Raw genomic sequence first — 25,487 nt, 5'->3', positions numbered from 1 at the left:
CATGGTTAACATAGTAGCCGGATGCTTGCTGTGCCAACTCTTTCGAATTGTCATGTCTAGATATATGAACAATTTTAAAGCAAGCCAAGGTAAATCTTGCATCTAGACATACCAAAAGATAAGCTATAAGTGATTTGTCAAAACATTGATAATCCTCGGATATTTGTTGCACTACTAACAACGAATCATCGGAAGCCTCAATATGTATAGCACCTATAGCAAGGCAAAGCTCCAATCCGAATGACAATGCATATTCGGCTTTGATCATTTGTGCATAAATATTTTAAGCGGCACGAGACTTCACAAAATAGCACCATAAGGAGATATATAAACAATACCAACACCTTGGCCATTGATACAATTTTAACCATCACAAGTAACCTCCATGGTACTAGAAAGACTAGGACAATATCAATGAACATGTACTTTGTTTTGGTCTCCAATTGAACTAAGGACGATGTTAGGATACTACATCGGCCATGCTTTGACATATTCTTAGGGCGATAGATAACTATCGGCCATTACCATGAGGTCCATGTAGAATTCACCCACCAAAGTATGTATAGCCGAAATAAACAAATGAAATAGCAATAAAATATTTCGGCCCCTTTGTATTAGCAACAAAAATGTAACTAACCAAATGTATAGTGATTTGGTAATACCCTGTCATGATATAGAAAATTATGTTGCATCCATGGAGGGTAATTGATCATACCTATGGATGAATTCCATGGCAAAGGCATGAATGGTATGGTTGAAGAATATGGATGATGTGCTAACCGAAGATTTTGATATTGTGATGCGCACCTTCGGCTTAATTGTTTGTTACTTTCATTCTTCTGTTTCTTCACTTTTGTAACAGTTGTTGCAATAGAAGGTTGCACATCATTTTTATTTTGACTGCTCCTCTTGGGAACCCATGCCATGCTCCTTTCTTCAAGTTCTTGTGCACTAAGTTTTTGTAATTTCTTGTTTTGCCAATACGATAAGCCGAGCGGGCATCTCGGCTTTGATTCTGTTTTGACCAATGGCAATTCCTTTTTGGCCTTGTGCACCCTCAACTTCTTTTCTTCAGATTTGGCACTCTGATTTTTATTAATTGGTTGCTTCACTTCTTTGCCTTTTGTAGCCAATGTCAACACTTTAATTGGCTCCTTTTCATTTGAGATCAAATCTGGAGTTGCACTCTTACGACCATCTCTTTTAACACGGTAAACTTGGTTGACCACCTCTTTCTTCTTCCTTGAGCTCTGGACCGATTCCTTATGATTGAAACGGTCTTTAACATGTGATTATTCAAATGTTGATCTTCTCGGAGCTGCATACTATTGGTGAGATGGTTTAAAATAAGATGGAGAATGTGCCCTTGTATCGTACCTGTCCTGTGATGGATATGAATCTACATGAGCATAGGGAGGCATCCACGCCATTGGCATTGGCGGCCCAAAATAATGATATGAATATGTTGCATTGAAATTCTCACTTTGCCAATACCAATCCTCATATTTGTGCCTTGGGGTGATCTTGGTTTCTTTGCATGATTTGGCCGATAAGTATTCTTCTCTTCACTCTTCTTTTGATATTTATCCAATAGTTCAACGAAGGAGATTTTTGATCTCTTACACTTGCGCTTATTTCGGCCTTTGTTTTCTTTTGGTTTGCTTTCGTCGATCATTGGATTTGCTTGCTGCCCCCAGTCCTTGGCGTCTCCATTGTAGCTTCGATGGAACTCTCGCCCTCAAGATTATGTTCATTATGCTCTTCAACAACTTCTTTACTTGAAAGCTTGATCCCATCACCTGCAGTTTTTACCTTCTCTTTAAATGGATCGGCTTGAAGCAGCCGATGCAAAAACTTTTTGCCATCGGGACCAATCGGAATAGACTGGTCATCTCTTGGTATTTCAACAAACTTCAGTCGTCCTTTTTCAATGGCCGATTTAACTATTTGACGAAACATGTTGCAATCCTTAAAATTATGCTTGGACGAATCATGCAACTTACAATACATATGTCCCTGGACAGATGGCTCAACATGGTGATCAAGAATTCTAATATAATTATTTCCCAACAACAAATCAAAGATTTGATCACACATATTGGAATTGAAGGTAATTTTTTATTTTCTAGCCGATCTTCTTGTGAGAACGGCTTTGGAGTTAAGCAAACGAACGGTTCAAATTTTGCATCACCCCATTCGGCTATGCATTGTGTTTTCCACTCTATCTCCGATGTCTTTTGATAAGATATTATATTAGCATCGGTTTTCTCAATAGAATTTAACCTTGGCTTTAAATTTCTGAAACGAAGATATTTAGAACATACATGTCTCAGTTGAGACCAAGCGCAAGCCAAGTACGAAATAAGCAAAGCTACCCAACTAGATATGAACCTTATATAAAGCAATGGGGAAAGCTTTGGCTGTAACAATAAGTCATTATCGGTCTTTATAAATGGCGCAATGGGTTGACCAATATGTTCCATAACAATTTTATTGCTAACAAGTAAATTACCCTTCTTCATTGGTCTTTCAAAATTACTTAATAGGATTTTTCTGATGGATGCATCAACAATAAAGTTTTAACCAAATCTGAAAATAGGTAAATTACTTGCTAAACATACCTCTTCAAATATGTTGAGAGAGCATGATAGTGGTGTGGCTTGAACAATATCTTGCTTCATCTTTGGGTGGCTCCCCAACGCCTCTTCATCATCTTTTTCTTTATTCCTTGAATCATTACCTTGAAGATCCTTATCAGCCGAACTTTGTTTGGCTACTTGCTCTTGTCCTTGAGGCTTGTCAATTTCTATGGCACGGAACTCATAGGGCAGGAAGTAGGTTCCATTAACTTCAGAAAAATCAAGCACAGTTGTTTTGCTATGCTTGCCATGCCCTTTCTCAATAATGCTTGCCTCTTTGGATTTGATGGATTCAGAATATATACTACTTGATTCGGCTTTTTCAACCGAAGCACTTTCAAGTTCCGAATCATCCTTCTTTTCATTGATACTACCAATTGGCAAACCTTCTTTTATCTGAGCCAATTATTTTTCTATTTGTTTCTGACGGCGAGCGGCAAAGTTGGCTTTAAGCTTTTTCTCAATTTCAGCCCACTCCGGATACGATTGCCCCCCAATGCTTTTAGATTCTTTCGGCAATGACACATGGTTGTTGCCGAAATTTTGCAATAGTGGGGGTGTATAATATGATGTAGTACTAGGTGAAGGCATATGCATTGTTGTAAAACCATATTTTTGCTTGCCAATTTTATCAATTGGCAAAGATTCATCTTCTTGCAAAACTCTAGCTTTTATTGCGGCATAATCAGGAAATAGCCCCTTTTCATGTTGTTCAAGGCAAAGAGCACTAATCCTCTTATTTTGGGCTAAACTCTTCAATGCAGCCACCACTACCTCATCTTCTACAGTTGTGTATGGTGCTGAAAAATTATTGTCATAAGGTGTAGCATATGACGGTTGGGAATAACTGGCCGAATAGCTAGTAGTAGCATGGCCAATTCTCTCGTTCATCGGCATGGTTGGATTAGTATATTGCACATTACTTGCCGATGAATAAAAGGGTGAAACACTTTCTTGCATGGCATTGGAAATCCTAACATGAGGTGTTTCAAATTTATTAACCAAACTCACCATGTTGTTCATCGGCATATCAATTTGTGGGGTTGCCGATGCATGAGAGTTGGGATACATATGATGCATGTTACTAGTATCATAAAAAGTTGAAGCATGTAAATTACTCTGAATCGGCCTATGCACGTAATTAGATGCATGATTGAACAAAGTAGGGCTGGCCGATAGAGTATACTCATTGAACGATCTAGTAACACCATATGAATTATTTGCATCTACAGTAGGGAATTGGGTATTCATATTATCTTTGTAGATTGCAAACCCTAGATGACGATCTCATTGTAGCAAGAACGGGCTGGAGACCGTTCAAAGCTTTCCCCAGCGGAGTCGCCAAAAAGTGTGTTCGCACACGAACACGTCACCGTGTACCCTCGACGCCGGGGTGATGCACCGCAGCTCACGTCGAAGGAGACCCGTCCGGAAGCGCAGTACGCAAGCAATCCGGCGGGTGCTTTTGAGGATCCGAAACCCCACACGCCCGGGAGGGACCTTGTCAGGGCGCGCGGCGGCTATGGGCTGCCCTAGGTCGACCTGATCGCTCCTAGGGCCTCGAGGTTCGCCGCCCTGCAAACGAAGAACGGACGAAGAACGGGAAGAAGAAGAACAAGGGAGAGAGATAAAGGTAAAGATAAAAAGTGGTAGATGATTTGATCGATTGTGTGTTGTTCAATCGGCCATCACCCGTTGAGTATATAAGAGGCGGCTGGACTTTCCGTGCAAGGAAAAGGCTTCAATTCACGTCCAAAACCCTAGTCCAATTGGGATTTGTTTGGTCCGAACTTTCCAAAACTGTTCGGTAAAATCTGGCTGCATGTTGTGGGCCATGTTCGGGGGAGTAAACGATCTCGGATGGAAACGAGCCCAAAAGCAATCTTGACCGCTTCGACGAGACGAACAACTTTCATGTTGAACGTTTTTTGATCTGAGGCCATCTTGAGGGGGTTTTCGGCTGTTTTCCGAAGTCTGCAGCAGCCAAATTCAAAACCCGGACTAACATACCCGGAGTGTCCGGTCATCCACATAGAAAATCAAAACCCGGATGGTTGTCCCCAGAGTGTCCGGCCATCCAGTGCAGCAGCGCCTTGTACTGGCTATAACTTTTGCATACGACCTCGGATTAAGACAATTTTTATATCAAAATCATCTGTTTCGACGAGATGCACAACTTTCATGTTGAAACTTTTTCCATTGGAGTCATCTTAATTGGGTTTCAAGCCATTCTTTAATCTGGTGTCACCATGAACATCTCTGAACTTGTCATAACTTTTGCATCCGGACTCCGTTTTAGACCACTTTCATATCCATCTTGATCTTCTCAAAGAAAGCCATATCATGGTGACTTCCAATCATAAGTTTGAATTAATCTTAACATAGATTAAAACAACTTTTACGATTGTGCCACTTTTGAGCGTCAACAGAAAGTTAGAATTTTAATTGGAAGCACTTAATGTTTGCCCACGATCCTGGTCGTGATGCTTCGGTGAGCTTAAAACCAGAACATAAACAAAGTCGCAAATCTTGGTGTTCATCTCACGGTCCAGTAAAATGTTACTGGCTTTCAGGTCTGTATTACTCTCAAGCGAGAGGGCTTGTGCAAGTAGAGAAGTCCGTGTGTGATCCCATTGATTATATGGAAGCGCTGCTCCCAGCTCAGCATTGGCCGACCCTTTCGCACTAGGAAAAAGTAATTTGATGCTTTAGCTTGTGTGAGAGTTCCTTTAGGCTCTAGCCCGTAAGAAATCCTTATGGCTCCTTAATTACTACAGTACATTCAAGCAAAAGGAAGGCGGGCTCGAATGTGTAACCAGTGGCAACCAAAGTGCATCGTGTGTTTTCCAAATTTTGGTTTCCTCCAGTGTCTCAGACATTCAAATCGCACAAATATTTGTATGAACATGAGCTAAGTCCAATGACGAACCGAAGTCTTAAATGGTACTCATCTTGTATGCATGTCTAGAACAGGGGTGCCATGTCTTTCAATTACCCGTGACATATCTACTCACTATATGTAGAGAAAGAAGTTTTTTTTTTGGCATCTCATTTTTATGAGCTTCTCTTTCATTCTTCATATGATTAAGTGTTCACATATGTTTTGTAAGCTCTGCAAGTTCATAGGTTTCTCCTTTTCTTCTTCTTCATTTGTTGTTTTCTAACAAATGGTGAATTTTATTAACTCAAAATGAAGCATCAAAAGGATATCAAAACAATGAGCACACACCCGACCTCTGCATAAGTAGGATGGAGTAAAAAACAAAAGAACCTCTGAAATGCCAATTCCGGATGCTCCGACAATCCCACGCCGTCCTCATGCTCCGTCGTTCTTGGCTGTGCCGCAGCATCCGTTGGCAAAACATACTCATCGCTGCCGTCGGATTTAAAGATCCAAGATCCTTTGTTCCGCCACGACAATCACCTAAGCTGTGCAAGACCATGTTGTCTCTTTCTTGGACCCCGTAAACAAATGGTCAAGGACCATCATACCACCTGAAGTGAAGTGAATAAGAGTCGGTTTCAAAAGCACAACCATGCCTTGATCGCCTGCTGAGCTTAATTTTCTTGCCCCGCATTACACCATTGTAACACAGGCATTTCTCTCAGCAATGTCCTGCCAAAGGGGAAACAAAACCTAGAGAATTAGAAAAAGGTTTTTTTTTCAAGTGCGAAGACATCAGTCCTTGGAATTCAACATCTGCAGGCTCATTACTTCAGTTTGATGCTGGTCCACAACAGCATACACCTTCTCTGCTAGGCAAAACGAAAGAGTGAAAAAAATGCCATCAATTCACACATAGTAATATTTTTGCTCACCAGGTTTATCGTACTCATGAGTACCAGTGTTGCGCGGATTCTACCAAGTTACTAAATTTCATGAACGCTGTCCCCCAAACTTTGTTGAAGAACTTGGAGAAAATGCGATCTCAGAAATGGCTTGTACCGTCAATGTCATGCACAATGAGCCACACAGAAATGATGATGCGCACTACAATAAAATGTAAATCCAAAGTCCAACAACAACAACAACAACAACAAAGCCTTTAGTCCCAAACAAGTTGGGGTAGGCAGATCCCATCCAGAATCCATCACAAATAAACCATACTACTACGGGTTTTAGTTAAACTACGAGCGAATGAAGAGTGTCAGTTCAATAACCGGACCAAAAGTAAAAACAGCAGCTGCAACCAATCTCAGGCCTCTAACTAGATCTTAGAGGCACCGGCTGCAGGAAGAGCAAACAAGCACATTATAACATCACTGGGTCTTGGAGAACTCCGGGCGGCATGAAACTCGGTTTGATCAACTTCCGGACAACCTTCAGTCTTGTAATTCCTTCGAAAAGAGAGCCATCCAAAGAGCCACCATGAACAGGGTTATCTCACATTGAATCAATGCCGAGAAACCTCTCTGGCACCGAGAAAGGATCGAGTTCCAAACAGCCTCGAAGCTTGCCTCCTTTTTCATTTGTCAGATGGAAGCGAGGGATCTGGTGAGAGAACTTTAAGTACTCATCCTTACATATCGTTTCCACAGATGGCTCTCTTCTAAATACTGTCCTGTGACCATCCACCTTTCTCAACAGCTTAACTTGTATGGACGAGTCCGTATGGGTTAATATCTCCACCAATTCATAGTCACAATTTTTAAAATCACGCGCAGTCCATCCAGCCCTCCAGTCCTTGTAAACGGCCCAGACCTCACGAGGAAGAGGAATAATTTCAAATTCTTTTTCTCTACCAGTTGGTCTACTACATACAGGATGAGAAAATGATTGTGTACCAGTGCAAGTCATAATAGCATCATTTTCACCGGAAACCGTAAAGGTTCCACAGCCAACAGGGCGATCTTCGTTGACCAATCTTTTCTCCTCCTCTCCCCGAGGAGAGACATAAAGCCATATCACTTGTACTTTATTATTCTTGAGATCGACTTTCCTTGTGCCGGCATAGTAATTGGGGAACTTATCTATATCATTGTAGAGAGCCCAGATTTGCCCAGGTTTGAACTTGTCAAGCGATCTCATTTCTGTAAATTCATGGAATTCAGATTCAGCACATTCAAATTCTGCCTGGATAATATCATCAGATTCCTCATAAACATCAGTACTATCTTGTACAGCAGATTCAGTGTAACTGCTTTCAGGTACAACAGAGGCAAAAGCATCTTCCAAGTTAGGGGGAAGCGCATCAGGATCAAGTTCAACAGCTCCTTCTGGAATGCCTTCTCTCTCAGTCCCCTCCATCCAGTGATAAGGGACACAATGTGAAAACCTTAGTGTGTTATCCCGAGTTATCACGTACGGGGTTGCCTCTTTCAACCCCATAAATAAGCTAACAAAGCCTTTTACTTTTACGAGCGGCATGGCCATGATGCTAGTGCTTGTCGTGAAATCAGAGAAAACCTGAACAAGTCCATACTTAAAATCTGTGTGGTTTTCAGCGTCCGAACTCCAGCCAATGTCCCATCCCTTGAAAAGGGCCCAAACTTCACCTTTCTTAGGATATATCTCAAACGAGTTCCTTGTCCTGCTTTTCTCATAGGAAATTATCTGGGAGAAGATCTTAGTTTCTTTAGCTGTGTGTGATGCTCCATGCTTAAAACGTCCACAAGCAACAGGCAGTTCCCCCCGTGACCATGCCACCTCTGCTTTATTTCTGGGATCAAATTCGAGCGAAACAAAGTGTACCTCAAACTTTGGGGCCCTTCTTACCTTTGTAATTCGAGCATAAAATCTTGGCATACAGCATTGACTATCATAGACAGCCCAGATCTGGTTGCGTCTAAACCGACTTACATCTCGAAGTTGGTCGAAGTCAAAAAATTCAGGACATAATACTTTCACTTGCGCGTTGTCAGATTCTTCAGGAACATCCATACCTTCTACAGTAGATGGAGTGTTATGGTCTCTGTTCTCTACCACCGATGACTTTGCAAAGATCCCTGCGTTCATGCATGTAGCATGCTGCCTCTCCCCAACCCCTTCAGATTCCTTGTGAGATTTATTTCCTCTGGATGAACCAGCATACGCGGCATCAAATTCTGAGCCTTTTACTGACCTGCTTTGTGAAACAACACAAACAAGAGGCTGCTCCAAGTTAAGGGGAAGCGCAGCAGGATCAAGTTCGAGAGCTCCTTCTGGAATGCCTTCACTTTCAGCTGCACCCATCAAACGGTATGGGATACAATGCGAGAACCATATTGTATCATCCTGCCTTATCAGATATGGAGTAGCCTCTTTAGACTGCATAAATAAGCTAACAAAGACTTTTATCTTGACAAGCGGCATGACAGTGATGCTAGTGCCAGTCGTGAAATCAGAGAGGACCTGAACAACTTCATACTTGTATTTCTTTTGACTCTGAGCATCTGAACTCCAACCAATATCCCATCCCTTCAGAAGGGCCCAAACTTCATCTTTCCTAGGATATATTTCATAAGAGTTCCTTCTACCAGTGAATATCGCATTTACACGATGAGAAAAGGATTTCACGTCAGTGCAAATCAAAATACCATTGGTGGTTGCAACCCTATAGGTTCCACACCCGACAGTTCGATCTCCTATAGATATTTTCTCCAACTCTCCATCGGGACAAACTTCAAGCCATCTTGCTCGTACTTTATTATTCTCCAGTTCAACTTTCTCTATGAAGGCATAGCAGTTGGGATACTTATCTATGTCACTGTAGAGAGCCCAGATCTGCCCAGGTTTGAACTTCTGAAGCAATCTAATTTCTGAAAATACTCCTGCATTTTTCCACACAGATTGCTCTGGACCAGTAGGAACATGTTGGTCAGTTAAAACATGTGCTATAAAGGCCTTCGAGCAATTTTGGCAGCGGACAGTTTTCTGTGCACTTGCATGGTGGTACTGATATTTGGTGTCACAAGCTGGACAGATGGTCCAAAATGTTTGCAGCCTTGCGGAATTTGAGCCCGATAGCTGTTCTTGCTGACATGTATTATGGAGATTCATGGTAGTATGGAATGAGGTATGCTACTTCCAGACAACAGAGAACACGCAATAGAACAAAAAGGTAACTTGTCAACCTGCACCAAACAAACAAAAAATTATGATCAAGAAATTTCATGAGTACATTCTAAAACAGAAGAACAGCATGCGTTTTTTGCTACATAAGGGTGTGTACAATGGTGCTATCTTAGCAATGCCACCTAGGATAATTGCTGAGTTGGAAAAGAGAGAAATGAGAAAAAAAAGGTTTGTCTTCTCCAGCTAAGAGATGATCTCTTAGTAAGGAAGATAAGACAATTCTATCCATTTTACAAGATGTCATCTCTTAGTTACAGATGTTCTAATAATTTTAAACATCCCACAAATTAAGGAGCATGCAAACATTAATTGCTAGAGATGGCACTAAGAGATAATCCACTGCATCATATGTTTCTGTCCTCTCTAAACGACATACATGGTATAAGATAAGACCCTCTTATCGACGATTGTACATGCCTAACAAGCAACCAAAGAACAATGCTCACTATCTTGCGACCCTAACATAACAAAACTAACTCAAAAGGCAGCAATCTCATAATTTTTAGCCACTGTTACCAACATGAAAGACCATTAGGACTAAAAGTGTAATGCATGTGTTTAGACTTCATTAGATAGTCCATAGGCTAAACATGTGACATATCAGTTTCAACAAATATGTGTTGAACTGATCAGAGAGCAATCCGGGCAGGGTTTAATTTCCCAGATTCTAGATAAATCCTGCAAACCCCCAGAAGTGAGTAACAACTTGGTTTTCCAGTAGATTCTGATTAAACATGTCTCTTCATCTTCTCTTTGTATCTTTCCCAGTTGTTTTATTGTCCTTCAAACATTATCCGTTGTGTTTCGAGGAGGAAACCTTTGACAGGTTGGCTACAATACTGGTTTCAAGGTAATTTGCCAAAAAACAAATTAAGCACAATTAAACCTCCACAGTTGGTAACTTGTACTTTGTGCCTTCTTTGGCGCCTAATGCACAACGGCACACAATTGTATGCGTGTTCGAGAAGAAAAAAAGACAACAACAACAACAACTGATAGCTTAGCAAGATTATAAATCGATCCACCCGCTACAAAAGGAAAAATAATAATGTTCATCTTCATCACAGTGACTTCAGTGAGTGGAATACCTTAATACATCAGATTCCTCTTGACTATAAACCCATCTCAAAATGCTCCTCACCCTGCCCCGAGTCATTCCCAGGAGGCGACTCGAGCGGTTCCCAATCCCCTCGCCGCCATCGTGGGTCGTCCTTGCCGGCCAAAGGCCCGGCGTCGGTTGGCAGCGGCGGGACGGTCTCACAGCCAACTCTCCTTTCCTTATCTCTCCCCTCTCTCCCCCTAACCCTAGTATAGGTTGCCTCCGGTGGGGCTTTCCCATCACGCCTCGAAGGTTGGCCGCCTCGAGCGGAGGTGCTCGCGACCAAGAGGGCAAGTGTTGTGCCTCGCCTTGGACTGGGGGCTCATCGACATGCAGCCTGCCTCGGCACAGGGCTGGTGGGGCTCTCCGGCCGATTCGGGGTCGCATCCATGGGGGTTGTGGATGCCGACCACCTCGCTACGTAGTCACGTCCAGGGGCACCGGTGCCTACCTCACCACACCTAGGGCCAGGGGCACCGGCGGCTACCTCACCACACCTAGGGCCAGGGGCACCGACGGCTACCTTGCCCCACCTTGGGCCAAGGACGGGTTGCCCGAGGTGCCCGCGCCGACCCTGCCCAGATTTGGGGCTGTTGAAATGGGTGGTTGGCCATGGCCGCCGTCTTTTGCTTGTGGGTAGTGTGTTCCCATCATCGGGCGGTTTCGCCTTGCTTGGTCTCGTTGCTGGCAGGTGGGGGTCTCCAGAGGGGGTCATCGTATGTCTTCTTTGACGGGCATATCCATGTCGAACAACTGTGAGGCTAGGGAGTGGGGTCACTTGGACATCGGGGCGGCAACTCCAGGTGGTGGTCCATTTGCTTTGCCTTTCAGCGGGTTTCTTGGAGGCGGCGAGTCATGTGGCGGTGGGTGATCTTGTGGTACTAGTGGTGCTTCAACTATGGTGGCTCCCAGATCCTACTCTGGAGGTCTGTTTTGGTGGCGATAGGTCGACCCTTAGGGTGGGTTGGTGCTCGTGATTCCTCCTGTAGCATGGGTGAGAGGCTCTGGGCGAAAACTTGCGCTTCGGCGCCAGCAACGACGATGCTCGTTGGTGTCACGTCCCTCTTGAGGGCGTCATGTGGTCCCTCTCCCTGCGCCTGAGTTCCAGGTGAAAACCCTTGACCATTCTTCGGTCTCGGCAACGGCGACGTGTTGCGTCGTCACTCTCTTGAGGCATTGACGTGGAGTCCAGGATCCTTCCGGTCTTGCCACGTCATTATCTACGGGCAACTTTGGATCCTATCTTGAAGCTTCTTTGTCTCTAGCTTGAGGCGGTCTCGCTTGCCTCCTCATATTTTGCATGGGTCCTTGTTGGCACCACTCGTGGTCCTCGCTATCCGCAGGCAGGAACGACGCTGCATGCTCAAAAGTGGGAGGGCAGGGGGGCCCAACGATAGCTTGGTGTGAGCGGTGCATCGAGGTCCAGCGGTTTTCCAAGGTGGCCCGGTTACTTTTCTTGTTAGCAGTCTAGGTCATGTTGTGCTAGGGTGTGCTTGCTCCTGTACTTTTGCTTTTTACCTTTGATCTGCTTTGTAAGAGGGTCTCCTCATAGCCTTATATCAGTTCCTCGAAATAGGCTCGCGCCCTGCTTTACATATAAAGCACACATCACAGTACATGGTCGAATGATACAAAATTGTGAGGCGACCCTCTTACAAAGCAGATCCTGGGATAACTGGACAACATACATGCACGTGACTACGTTGTTGAGCAATAACACAGTTAGGCTTGCAAACTATGCCATGACATGCCCTAACACATATAAGCTCCATGACAACGCCCTTAGGAGGGGGAACGACACAAAGCGTCGTCGCCGTCGAGTACAAGAAGAACAAGGGCTTTCACCCGGAACCCTGGCATGGAGAGAGGAACCACGACGACGTCCTCAAGAGGAAAGGGGCACTCATGTGTCTCATCGCCGTCAATGCAAAAGAGCGGAGCTTATGCTCGGCAGCTCACCCGTGCTACCATGAGACACCCAAGACACCCGTGATGAGGACAAATCTCCAGATCCAAATCTGGGCGTCTCCACTGTCAATAACGAAGGGGGGCCCGAGTCACCCGCCGTTACACCCCTCGTCGTCCATACGACCAAGAGACATAACCACCACAGTAGCCATGATGCCCACCTTAGAGCCAACCATGTGGACCGTCGTCCCAGAGCCGACGCCCCGGCATCCATGACCCTAGACACCGCCAACTACCCGCTTCACAATGCACCACCCACAATAGGAAGAGTGGAAGGCCTCTCCTTCTACTCCTAGCCCGGCATCAGCCAGCGGGTCCGGGTCGACACCTCCACTGTAGGAGGTATCCACACCCACGCCCCCAGTCGGTCTCGATGGACTGAGGGGGACACAACCCGGTAACTGCCGATGGCTGGCTCCGAACGGGGATCTTGCACCCACATCCGTAGCCATCGGCGCCAATCCGCCAGGCGTCGTAGCAGTGCCACGAGGGTCCAACTCGGACCGACGTCACGAACCCGCGGGCAAAGAAGGCACAACGGGCAAGCTAGCACCATCGTGGACTCGGTCGGCCCCTGTACCTGCACGCCGCAGAATGCCACCCACCGCCACATACCAGATCAGCGCCGCCTGTGGAAGCCAGCCATCAACGACCCAGATCACGCCGACACTAACTCAAGACAGCCGTGCCGCTCCATCGCCACCGTGCCGGGCTCGCGCCATCCCGTTGGAGCCAAACCGGACCAGCACCAACAGCACACGCCCGCCGCACCCTATGCATCTAGCCCTGCACCGCACACCATACTCCCAACGCCAAATCTGGCCAGAAGCTTGCCCGCAGTCACCCGAGGACAACACACTGCACCAGCCCCTGGCCGCCGGACCCCAAGCAGCCTCTGCACTAGAGCGCCATCAGGGAGCATCCACACCAAGGCACCGCCGGCGGGAGCCCTGCGTCGCTAGCGACATCGGCGGCAAGATCTGGCTGAGCCAGAGCGAGCCGACACCACCACCACGAGGGCGCCTCGCGCGCAGCCCTCCACGCCCTGGCTGGGCGCCGGTAGGGGCAGCATGCCTGCAGACCCCGCCACCAGCCACCAGTCACCGCGCCCTGCCACCGGCGCGCCACCATCGCCCGAAGCAGACGCCCCGTGCAAACCTCCAACGCGTGAGGGGAGAGGGAGCCCCGCCGCCACCTACGCCAACCAGGCCGCCACCTGTGTTGCTTTATATATAAAGCGGGGCCGAACCCTTTTTTTTGCTAATACATCATATTTCTCTCTACCTTCTTTCCCAGTTTAGTTATACTGCATATTCTTCATTGTTCAATCATGTATTTCTTGAATGATATAATGCCCATTTCTTGATTCTTTTTGCTGGATAGAAGGAACAGTGAAGCTTTGGTCTCTAACTATTTGCTGAGTCCAGTTTACACCCTCAACTCCAAAACCGCTTAATTTACTTCCACGAATATACAACTGCAAATAACCCCATTAACCTAAATGCCTTGTTTTTCACTGATATCAACATCCTATTAGGCGGTATATGATGAGGTGGTATTGTTGTCAGCTATCGGCTTGGAACAGACACCTGTCAAATTCCAAGTTCGATCTTGTCGTAGTCCAGTTATCACTCCCAAACTACAAATCTGTGCAGTCCACTCATCAGTGACCTGTGTTCTTCAAGCTCCACTGTGAACCTCCCTTAAAAACTTTAAAGCGATTAAAGAACCCACCTCCATTGGCAAAGTAGTTGTCTACATTCTTTTGCACTTAACCTCATCACCAACCACGCCAGCTACTGCTGCTTCTTGCTACTTTCTATAAGTTAGGCAGGTTGAGTGAACAATTCTGATAGTCGATGGATGTAAAATAAATGATTTTGTCATGTAAAATAGAGTTAAAGATACTGCTACTCCGTCCGGGTTTACACGTCCGGCGAGCCAGCAGCCACGTATGATTTTTCAAGGTCACTAGATGTACACGGTTGCTTTCCTCGATCTCACCGCTGGATGTGCGCTTGATTGGTTGGGTCATGCATGCTGTTAGCGGCATGCAAAAATCTTAACAGGCAACTGGCTGCGCGTTGTAAATGCAAAAGCAAACCATGCAGTCAGCTCCATGCAAAACTGCTAGCGATTTGGTTGGCTGTTGCTATTCTCTGAAATTACGCATCGTTGGTCCTTGAGTTTTGGTTAATAGGCCCAATAAACCCGAGTGGAGGGAGTGCAAGCAAGGCCAAAAGGATACTAGATGTCATAATACGCGGACGAATTAAATGCAAAAAAAGAATTTGCAGCAATAAATATTTTCTAACAAGTTTTACAACTTTTTCTTCATATATTTACTACTATGAAGCATAACAATTCACAATGTTTACAGCTTGCAAGAAAGTTTCGATGATACTAAAAGTACATATAACTTCTCTATTTTGTACTGCATCAAACCATAAGCTTTTCAGATCCAGAAAATAGCATGGCAATGTAAAAGATATAAGGCACATATTTAACAAAAGCCTGAATCAAGAGCACATATTTTCTGACAAAGCAATGTGGTTAATAAAGCAAGCCAACGATGTTTCCAATAAGGTGACTTTAAGTTCACTAGCCACGGATTAGTGAAATATTTTTACTATAATCAGTGTCATATTATACAAAGAAAAAAAAAGTGAAGTGAACAATCACAACATAACCGGCTAGGATCTAAACTACAATGAAGGAATCAAAAGAAAACACGACAGATCACTTTATTCAAAAAATACTGGAATCTGAGAGCTTTTGTAATTAAGGTACGACGCTATTAACTAATATCAGAAGGCCCAAGGCAATATCTTGGCATGCAGTGGAATAATATTATGTAGTCATGACTCATGACAAATAAGCAGATGCATAGAAAATAAAATTCTTTAGAATTTAGCCAGCATGTAAATTACAGGAAAATATTGAGCGTGTCCAGTTGTACATGTGTGAACCAAAAATTGATAAAGTTTGTAAACGGACAAAACAAAAGTTCATACTTACCACAGATCATCGTGACAGGCAGGAGAGCATGAGCTTGGTACTGTCTGCAGAAATATTTGTCTCATTAATGTTTGTTTTCAACTTACCACTATGTTCATAATCGTACAAACATAAAAAAAATGCTATGTGCAACCACCAACAATATGATTCTTATTATTATTTGGCTCCTTCTCAATACAAAACAAGGAAAGGAAGCTAAAGGGAAAAATAGAATAGTTCTCAGTATCACTCTTGGTATTTTTCAATAAACAAACGCAAAAGCTTTGCCTTGTATCATTAATTAAGAAGGTTGTTTCCTGATTAATCAGAGGAAAACCTGGCAAAACCTAGAGTCAACTGCTGTTTATTTCTGTCCAAATGTAAAGATAAATAAAAACTATAATTTGATAGCAAAACAAGGAACGCATTCAGTATTCAAGCTAAAAAGGCAACACAACCTTTTTTTCTCAAAAAAATTCCTCTTTTTTGCAATAACAGAGAAAAGGCATTGTACATCTGAAGCCCACTTTCACACTGCAGCGGCATGCTTGCCAAAGGAGGTACCAATCCTTTGGTGCATAGGAGTCCTGCTAAAAGACTAACGACAGAAGAAACTGAGCCCATGGCTACGAGCCTAGTAATCAGCGTGAGGGAGCAACCCAAAATAGCGGGCGAAAGGGAACAGCAGAAGTTCCCCCAAGGCCCCAAACCTTAGCCAATCGAAAAAAAATAATATTCTTGATATCCAAGTCGGTGGTATTCTGGCGTTCATCAGCTCCAAACCCCAGTGGATTGAATCTGAATTTGCCCCAAAGTTCATCAGTAAAGATGTACGCTATTCCGTCGCAAACAAAAAAGGGAAACACTAATGAGCTGACGTACCTTCAGCAGCACATACTTACCACTACGGTCATAATCGTCCAAACTTCAAAAATAAATGCTACATGGAACCACCAACCAATATGATTCTTACTGCTATTTTGCTCCATCTCAATACAGAAAGGAGACGAGGCTAAAAATAGAACAGTTTTCAATGTTGATATTTTTCAGGAAACAAAGGCAAAAGCTTTGCCTTGCGTCATTAATTAAGAAGGTTGTTCCCGGATTAATCAGAGGAAACCCAGGCAAAACCTAGAATCAGCTTCTGTTTGTTTCTGTCGAAATGAACAGCGAAATAAAAACTCTAATTCAACAACGAAATAATGAATGCATTGAATATTCAAGCTAGGATAACACTACAAAAGTATTTCCCCCCTTTTTTTGCTCAAAAAATGTTTTCACTGTTTGCTGCTATAGAAATTCCCCACTTCCGCACTGCACAGGGCCGGTCCTGAGATTTCGGGGGCCCAGGGCAAGAAAACGCAGAGGGGCCCAAAGGCCACATTTTTTTGATTTGAAGTGCAAATAAGAACTCAATTCACTATAATTTGTGGTTTCTTATCACCTCAACTATCCAAAAAATGTGGTCATAGACATTGTGAAACTTGGTCGCTCTTGTCAATCTACACATTTTTTTGTATTAGGTGAATTAGTAATACTTTTGTGCCTACTCAAATTATTATCATCGTATGATTTTTCACTATAGGTTGTTCTTCAACACTGGAATTCCTGGCAGTAGAAGAACTTATATATCTCCCGCAAAAAAAATGTCAATATCTCCTTTCTGGAACTCAACCAATTCATACGTATGATTTCCTATTTTTATGGATACTTTCTAGCTAACATGTTTCTAAATTAACAATAATTTTGCTAATTAGAAAACCAAGCATATGATACAACAAATTTAGAATAGTGGTAATTCAACTAAGAAAAGAACAGTGCTAATGAAATAAAAAATGCTAAGAAAGTTAGTATGTAACAAGGTACGTGGATATGGCTAGAAAATTGGAAATTGAATGATTTTCTGCTACTTGCTAGTCATCAATAAAATTCCAAGTTCCTTTTTTCTAATCGCAAATCAACACAAGAGATCGAGGATGAACTTCACCAAACGAATGAACTATCTGACAATATTACAGAAAGAGGGGATTTCCTATTTTTATGGATACTTTCTAGCTAACATGTTTCTAAATTAACAATAATTTTGCTAATTAGAAAACCAAGCATATGATACAACAAATTTAGAATAGTGGTAATTCAACTAAGAAAAGAACAGTGCTAATGAAATAAAAAATGCTAAGAAAGTTAGTATGTAACAAGGTACGTGGATATGGCTAGAAAATTGGAAATTGAATGATTTTCTGCTACTTGCTAGTCATCAATAAAATTCCAAGTTCCTTTTTTCTAATCGCAAATCAACACAAGAGATCGAGGATGAACTTCACCAAACGAATGAACTATCTGACAATATTACAGAAAGAGGGGATTTCCTATTTTTATGGATACTTTCTAGCTAACATGTTTCTAAATTAACAATAATTTTGCTAATTAGAAAACCAAGCATATGATACAACAAATTTAGAATAGTGGTAATTCAACTAAGAAAAGAACAGTGCTAATGAAATAAAAAATGCTAAGAAAGTTAGTATGTAACAAGGTACGTGGATATGGCTAGAAAATTAGAAATTGAATGATTTTCTGCTGCTTGCGAGTCATCAATAAAATTCCAAGTTCCTTTTTTTCTAATCGCAAATCAACACAAGAGATATATACAAGGATGAACTTCACCAAACGAATGAACTATCTGACAATATTACAGAAAGAGGGGATTTTTGTTGAAGATGAAGTTGATTCGGATCTTGAAAATCGCATTACCTACTTTCACTAATCATGCCTAACAGCCAAAATCAAAATTAGAAGACACGGATGGGGCATTGGTGCGCCGTCAACCTTGGCATGGCTGATTCCTTGCCCAAATTGGACTGCGGCGTGCGGCAAGCTCGTAATTAGTCCATCTGTCGATCGATCTATTATATGGCTATACATCACGCACGTACACTTAACAAAATCACACATGCACAGCGAACGATACCAATCCTCCTTTGGTGCATAGGAGTCCTTCTAAAAGAAATCCTAGCGGAAGAAGAAAGAAATTGGGCCCATGTCTACGAATCGGCGTGACGGAGCAACCCAAATAAGATCCTGGATATCCAGCTCAGTGATATACTGGCGTTAATCAGCCCCAAACCCTAGCAGATTGAATCCAGGTTTGCCCCAAAGTTCATCAGTTAAGATGTATGCTATTCCGGCACGAACAAAAAACCGAAATACTAACGAGCTACGTTGGCTCAGCAGCACATACTTTTGGCACAAAACAGAGTAACTAATATAGTCGAAGTGAAAGCATAAGGGACCAGAACAAATTCTGTACGTAGATGTAACCGTCAGTGTCCTTCAAATTGGCAGAATAGTTCAACAAAAAACCTGAATCAAAAGCACTTATGTTTTGCAGAAAGCAGTGTGGTTAATTAAACATGCCAACAGAATTTCGAATGAGGTGACTACAAGTTCACCAGTGTTTCCCAAAGGAGATACCAATCCTTTGGTGAATAGGAGTCCTGCTAAAAGACTAACGACAGAACAAACTGCGCCCATGGCTACGAGCCTAGTAATCGGCGTGATGGAGCAACCCAAAATCAGCGGGCGAAAGGGAACGGCACATGTTCCTCCAAGGCCCCAAACCCTAGCAAATAGAAAAGGAGATCCTAGATATCCAACTCGGTGCTATTCCGGCGTTCATCAGCCCCAAACCTTAGCGGATTGAATCCGTATTTGCCCCGAAGTTCATCAGTCAAGATATACGTTATTCCGGCACAAACAAAAATGGAAATACTAATGAGCTGAAATTCACTCGGCAGCACATACTTACCACTACGGTCATAATCGTCCAAACTTCAAAAATAAATGCTATATGGAACCACCAACCAATATGATTCTTACTGCTATTTTGCTCCATCTCAATACAGAAAGGAGACGAGGCTAAAAATAGAACAGTTTTCAATGTTGATATTTTTCAGGAAACAAAGGAAAAAGCTTTGCCTTGCGTCATTAATTAAGAAGGTTGTTCCCGGATTAATCAGAGGAAACCCAGGCAAAACCTAGAATCAGCTTCTGTTTGTTTCTGTCAAAATGAACAGCGAAATAAAAACTCTAATTCAACAACGAAATAATGAATGCATTGAATATTCAAGCTAGGATAACACTACAAAAGTATTTCCCCCCTTTTTTTGCTCAAAAAATGTTTTCACTGTTTGCTGCTACAAAAATTCCCCACTTCCGCACTGCCGCCAGCGGCATGTTTCCCGAAGTAGACCAACAGAGATACCAATCCTCCTTTGGTGCATAGGAGTCCTGCTAAAAGAAAGCCTAGCGGAAGAAGAAAGAAATTGGGCCCATGTCTACGAATCGGCTTGAAGGAGCAACCCAAATAAGATCCTGGATATCCAGCTCAGTGATATTCCGGCGCGTTAATCAGCCCCAAACCCTACCAGATTGAATCCGGGTTTGCCCCAAAGTTCATCAGTTAAGATGTACGCTATTCCGGCACAAACAAAAAACCAAAATACTAATGAGGTGACGTTGGCTCAGCAGCACATACTTTTGGCACAAAACAGAGTAGCTAACATAGTCGACTTAAAGCATAAGGGACCAGAACAAGTACCGTACATAGATGTAACATTCAGTGTCTTTCAAATTGGCAGAATAATTCAACAAAAGCCTGAATCAAAAGTACTTATGTGTTGCACAAAGCAGTGTGGTTAATAAAACATGCCAACAGAGTTTCTAATAAGGTGACTACAAGTTCACCAGCGTTTCCCAAAGGAGATACCAATCCTTTGGTGAATAGGAGTCCTGCTAAAAGACTAACGACGGAACAAACTGCGCCCATGGCTACGAGCCTAGTAATCGGCGTGACGGAGCAACCCAAAATCAGTGGGCGAAAGGGAACGGCACATGTTCGTCCAAGGCCCAAAACCCTAGCAAATAGAAAAGGAGATCCTAGATATCCAACTCGGTGGTATTCCGGCGTTCATCAGCCCCAAACCTTAGTGGATTGAATCTGGATTTGGCCCGATGGTCATCAGTCAAGATATACGTTATTCCGGCGCAAACAAAAATGGAAATACTAACGAGCTGAAGTTCACTCGGCAGCACATACTTAGCACTACGGCCATAATCGTATAAACTTCAAAAATAAATGCTACATGGAACCACCAACTAATATGATTCTTACTGCTATTTTGCTCCATCTCAATACAGAAAGGGTGAGGAGGCTAAAAATAGAACAGCTTTCACTGCTTTGCCTTGTGTCATTAATTAAGAAGGTCATTGCCCGATAGATTAATCGGAGGAAACCCAGGCAAAATCTAGAATGGACTTGTGTTTCTTTCTGTCCAAATGAACAGAGAAATAAAAACTCTAATTCAATAACGAAATAATGAATGCATTGAATATTCAAGCAACAAGATAACACTATAAAAGTATTTCCCCCCAAAAAAATTTGCTCAAAAAAAGTTTCCACTGTTTTCTGCTACAAAAATTCCCCCCTTTCCCCCACTTCCACACTGCAGCGGCATGTTTCCCAAAGGAGACCAACACCAACAGAGATACCAATCCTTTGGCGCATACGAGTCCTGCTAAAGGAAATAATAACGGTAGGAAGAAAGAAATTGAGCCCATGTATACAGATCGGCGTGACGGAGCAACCTAAAATCAAGTTCCCCCAAACCCTAGCCGATCAAAAAATAGATCCCAGATATCCAACTCTGAATCCGGATTCGCCGGCCCCAAAGTTCACCAGTGAAGACGTACACAGTACTAGTATTCAATCAAACGCGAGCTTTTCTTGTTGCCTCGACTCAAGGCATGCGGGAGAGCAGAGGAGGCAGTGCGATTACCTACCAAATCGTCGGCGGCCGGTTATGCGCGAGCGCGACGACGAGGGCCTCCGCGAATGGCAGCGGGCGATGCCGACGAACAAGATGAGAGGAGGGAAAAAGGAGGGAGCGAGGGTTTTTCTCACTCTCAGCAGCAGGGGAGCAACCGAGCAAGTGAGGAGGGAGAGATGTGGACGCAGGAGACCGACGGAGGAAAACAAAAACTAATTTCGGGTCGGGAGGACGGCCATGGCGGAGGTCAACAGGTCCAAGTAGTCAGACTCCTCTCTTTCTCTGCTGCAAAGTGCAAACACACGCACGCACAGCGTGACCCTCCTAGCCAATTTTTACAACCCTCCGCTACTGTGAACGCACTTTTATTTTTTAATTTTTTTTTGCGGGTGATGAATCCACTTAATTTCAAGTACTCTCCTAATCCCAAAAAAATATGGGTCGTGCTACGCGTCCGCCGGCTAATCTTTTTAGAAGACCAGCTGGGTTGCGAGCCGTCCGATCTTGCAACAGAAGCTTTGTTTCAGAAACATCAAGATCACAACATAGATTATGTTTCGGTAACACAAGCAACGTTGCAATCTGGTGAGCTCGTAAGCCCAGTGATGTTTCAGGAAATGTCGGGACGTTACAAACCGGCGAGCTCGCAGCTCCCGCACCTCCACAACACCGGCAATGTTTCAGAAACGTCGGAGATGTAGCAATCTGGCGAGCTTGCAGACCCGTGCCTCTGTAACATCAGTGATGTTTCAGAAAAAAAATGCAACACTAGGATGGTTGCAGTGGCGTAGGCGGCCAGTGATGGTCGGAGCCGGCGTGGTGGAGATTGGCGGTGGCCATGCCGAGCATGGGAGCTCCGCATCGGCGCCATGTTTTCGTAGGTGGCCGATGATGGTCGCGGCTTGCATGGAGGAGATTAGCTCCATGGTTGGGAGCTCCGCAGCGGCGCCATGGTTTCAGAGGCGATAAACGACCGAGGAGAGGGAGGAAGGGAGAGGGGCGGGCTGACAACTAGGGGGAGGAGAGAGGAAAGCCTATGAGCAAGGAAAGGGAACATGAGAGCTTGCTCGCTGGCGGCGGCACTGACGCATCTGGCATGTCTCTCAGTCACCGCTGCGGGAATCCTAGATCTTGCAACAAACTAGTTGTTGCGGTGGGAGAATTGCAACAACACCTCAGTTGCAAATCTGGGCTATGGAAAGTGACGTCTGATTATAGACAGATCGACAGCCACGAAGGTGATCGACGGGCGCAGAAAAATCCGCCGATTGAACAGAAGTTTTTCCCACCTACTAAGTACTTTTTTTGGCGAAATTACTAAGTACTAATCCATTGTGTGGAATAAAGTTTTCTTCCCGCTCATGCTCGTTTCATTCAAACGACACCGAAGGTGGGGCCGCTAGGCAAAGCCCCACGCGACGGACAAGAGTCCAATGTCGAAGTCCTCCCTCCTCGAGCCCGAGTGTGTCGGCGCCAGCTAGCCCATTCTTCGTAGCTTGGTGGAGGAGCTCTGGCCTTGAGCGAGGGTGTTGTCACCAGGTGCAAACACCGACTAGTCATACATAGGAGTTTCATCGAATACAGTTTTCCACAGAATTGGAGAAGGGCAACCTTTCACTCAAGTTTGGACAATAAAAAGGAAACTTCTATTTATTTTTTGAGATTCAGTAATCAACCTTATTGCAGCGAGTACAAAGAACAAGAGGAGAAAATAGTAGCTCAACTAGCGGCCATTCGTTTTGGAGCTATGACCTATGAGTTCGAAAGAAGCTTGGTAGAACATGAGCATTGCCTTGAGGACCAAGACAAAAAGAGAACTTAATTAATTTATTGATAAAGCTCCAATAGTAGAACCTCCAACGAACGAATAATGTAAGGGGTTTGGGTGATGCCGATAGATGCAAGGAAATCCTATCCGGTCTCTCTTAAACAACATATCATACTTCCGCAAGAATCTATTGGTGTTCCTAAATGAACTAGAAACACCGCCCCTCCCGATCACATTCCCTAGTTAGTTCTAGGAGATTTTAACCTCATTTGTTACCCACATGAGAAGAATAACATCAATTTCCATCACAGCGACACGATTAATTTGCATGACAAACGACAAAGAAACCCCGGTTCATGAACCATACCTTTTTAACTTAGCATGGAACTCCGCCTTCCCTAACTCTAGCCTCATCAAGCTATCTTGTGTCACCTCTGATCATGTGCCACTTGTAATCACGTTGTCCACCTCCATTCCTCGCTCCCGCCAATTTCGGTTTGAACGTTTTTGGGCCTTCTCCCATCCTGTCACCAAATTGTGGCCCAAGCCTGCCAATCTAATGGCCCCACACATAAGTCTAGTTCTTCCATTCTGGCCCGCACCCTTCAAGCAAGTTTTTCCATGTCTCAGCCTCCCAACATTTTAGGAAAAAATCGATCCATGTGCTTCACAACCAAGGCACGAACTACTTCTCACACGATCACAAATCACTCATTCTTAAAAAGCATATCAAAACCTGCTAGGCACGCACCCCCGCTTCTAGAATTTTAATCTCCTTGACATCTACCATGTACCTATCCCCTAACTCAGGCATCTTGACCTGCCTTTCACCATCGATGAGATCAAAGAAGCGTTCTCCACATGAACCCGAATGCCAGCCCTAGCATCGATGGCTTTGGCCCCGCATTCTACAAACACTTCTGGCCTAGTCTCAAACACCTTATTACCCCCTTTTTCTAAAACTTTGCAAACTCGACTTCTGCTACTGAACGTTTCAACTGCTCGGTCATGATCCTTCTGTTTACAAAAGAGGAGGCACACACGACAGATGCGTTCTGACCTATAGCCATCCAAAATTATCCCATTAAAGCCATCGCTAAGGTCAAAATGAACAGGTTAAAACAATGCATCCCCCTACTAGTCCATGGTTACCAAATGAGATTTCTATCTAGTAGATGGATCGCCGAGAATTTATCTGAACTGCTGCCACAAGTGCAAAGCCAAGACCATGGTGTTCAAACTTGATTTTAGGAAGGCATTTGATTCTATATCTGAAGGAAATATGCCCTAGAGGCAATAATAAAGATGTTATTTATATTTCCTTATATCATGATAAATGTTTATTATTCATGCTAGAATTGTATTAACCGGAAACATAGTACATGTGTGAATACATAGACAAAACAGAGTGTCCCTAGTATGCCTCTACTTGACTAGCTCGTTAATCAAAGATGGTTAAGTTTCCTAACCATAGACATGTGCTGTCATTTGATGAACGGGATCACATCATTAGAGAATGATGTGATGGACAAGACCCATCTGTTAGCTTAGAATAATGATCGTTAAGTTTTATTGCTATTGCTTTCTTCATGACTTATACATATTCCTCTAACTATGAGATTATGCAACTCCCGAATACCGGAGGAACACCTTGTGTGCTATCAAACGTCACAACGTAACTGGGTGATTATAAAGATGCTCTACAGGTGTCTCCGAAGGTGTTTGTTGGGTTGGCATAGATCAAGATTAGGATTTGTCACTCCAAGTATCGGAGAGGGGTATCTCTGGGCCCTCTCAGTAATGCACATCACTATAAGCCTTGCAAGCAATGTGACTAATGACTTAGTTGCGGGATGATGTATTACGGAATGAGTAAAGAGACTTGCCGGTAACGAGATTGAACTAGGTATGATGATACCGACGATCGAAGATCGGGCAAGTAACATACCGATGACAAAGGGAATAACATATATTGTTATTGCAGTTTGACCGATAAAGATCTTTGTAGAATATGTAGGAACCAATATGAGCATCCAGGTTCCGCTATTGGTTATTGACCGGAGATGTGTCTCGGTCATGTCTCGATGGCGATTTGTATTATGAGTTATGTGTCTTTGGTGACTGAAGTTTGTTT

General features: G+C 43.6%; 1 protein-coding gene across 1 annotated transcript in view; it reads right to left on the bottom strand.

Annotated features, from left to right (window-relative positions):
* Positions 1-6,745: 6,745 nt before the first annotated feature.
* LOC125534878 overlaps positions 6,746-25,487 on the bottom strand; it is a 40,414-nt gene continuing 21,672 nt past the window's right edge. Inside the window, exon 2 of the mRNA XM_048697935.1 lies at positions 6,746-9,413. Coding sequence (XP_048553892.1) covers positions 7,024-9,413 — 2,390 coding nt within the window. The 3' untranslated portion in view covers positions 6,746-7,023. The remainder of the gene's footprint in view (positions 9,414-25,487) is intronic.

Source organism: Triticum urartu, chromosome 2 (assembly GCF_003073215.2).
Source record: "Triticum urartu cultivar G1812 chromosome 2, Tu2.1, whole genome shotgun sequence".
NCBI classification, from domain to species: Eukaryota; Viridiplantae; Streptophyta; class Magnoliopsida; order Poales; family Poaceae; genus Triticum; species Triticum urartu.
This window is presented reverse-complemented; position numbering and strand designations above follow the sequence as displayed.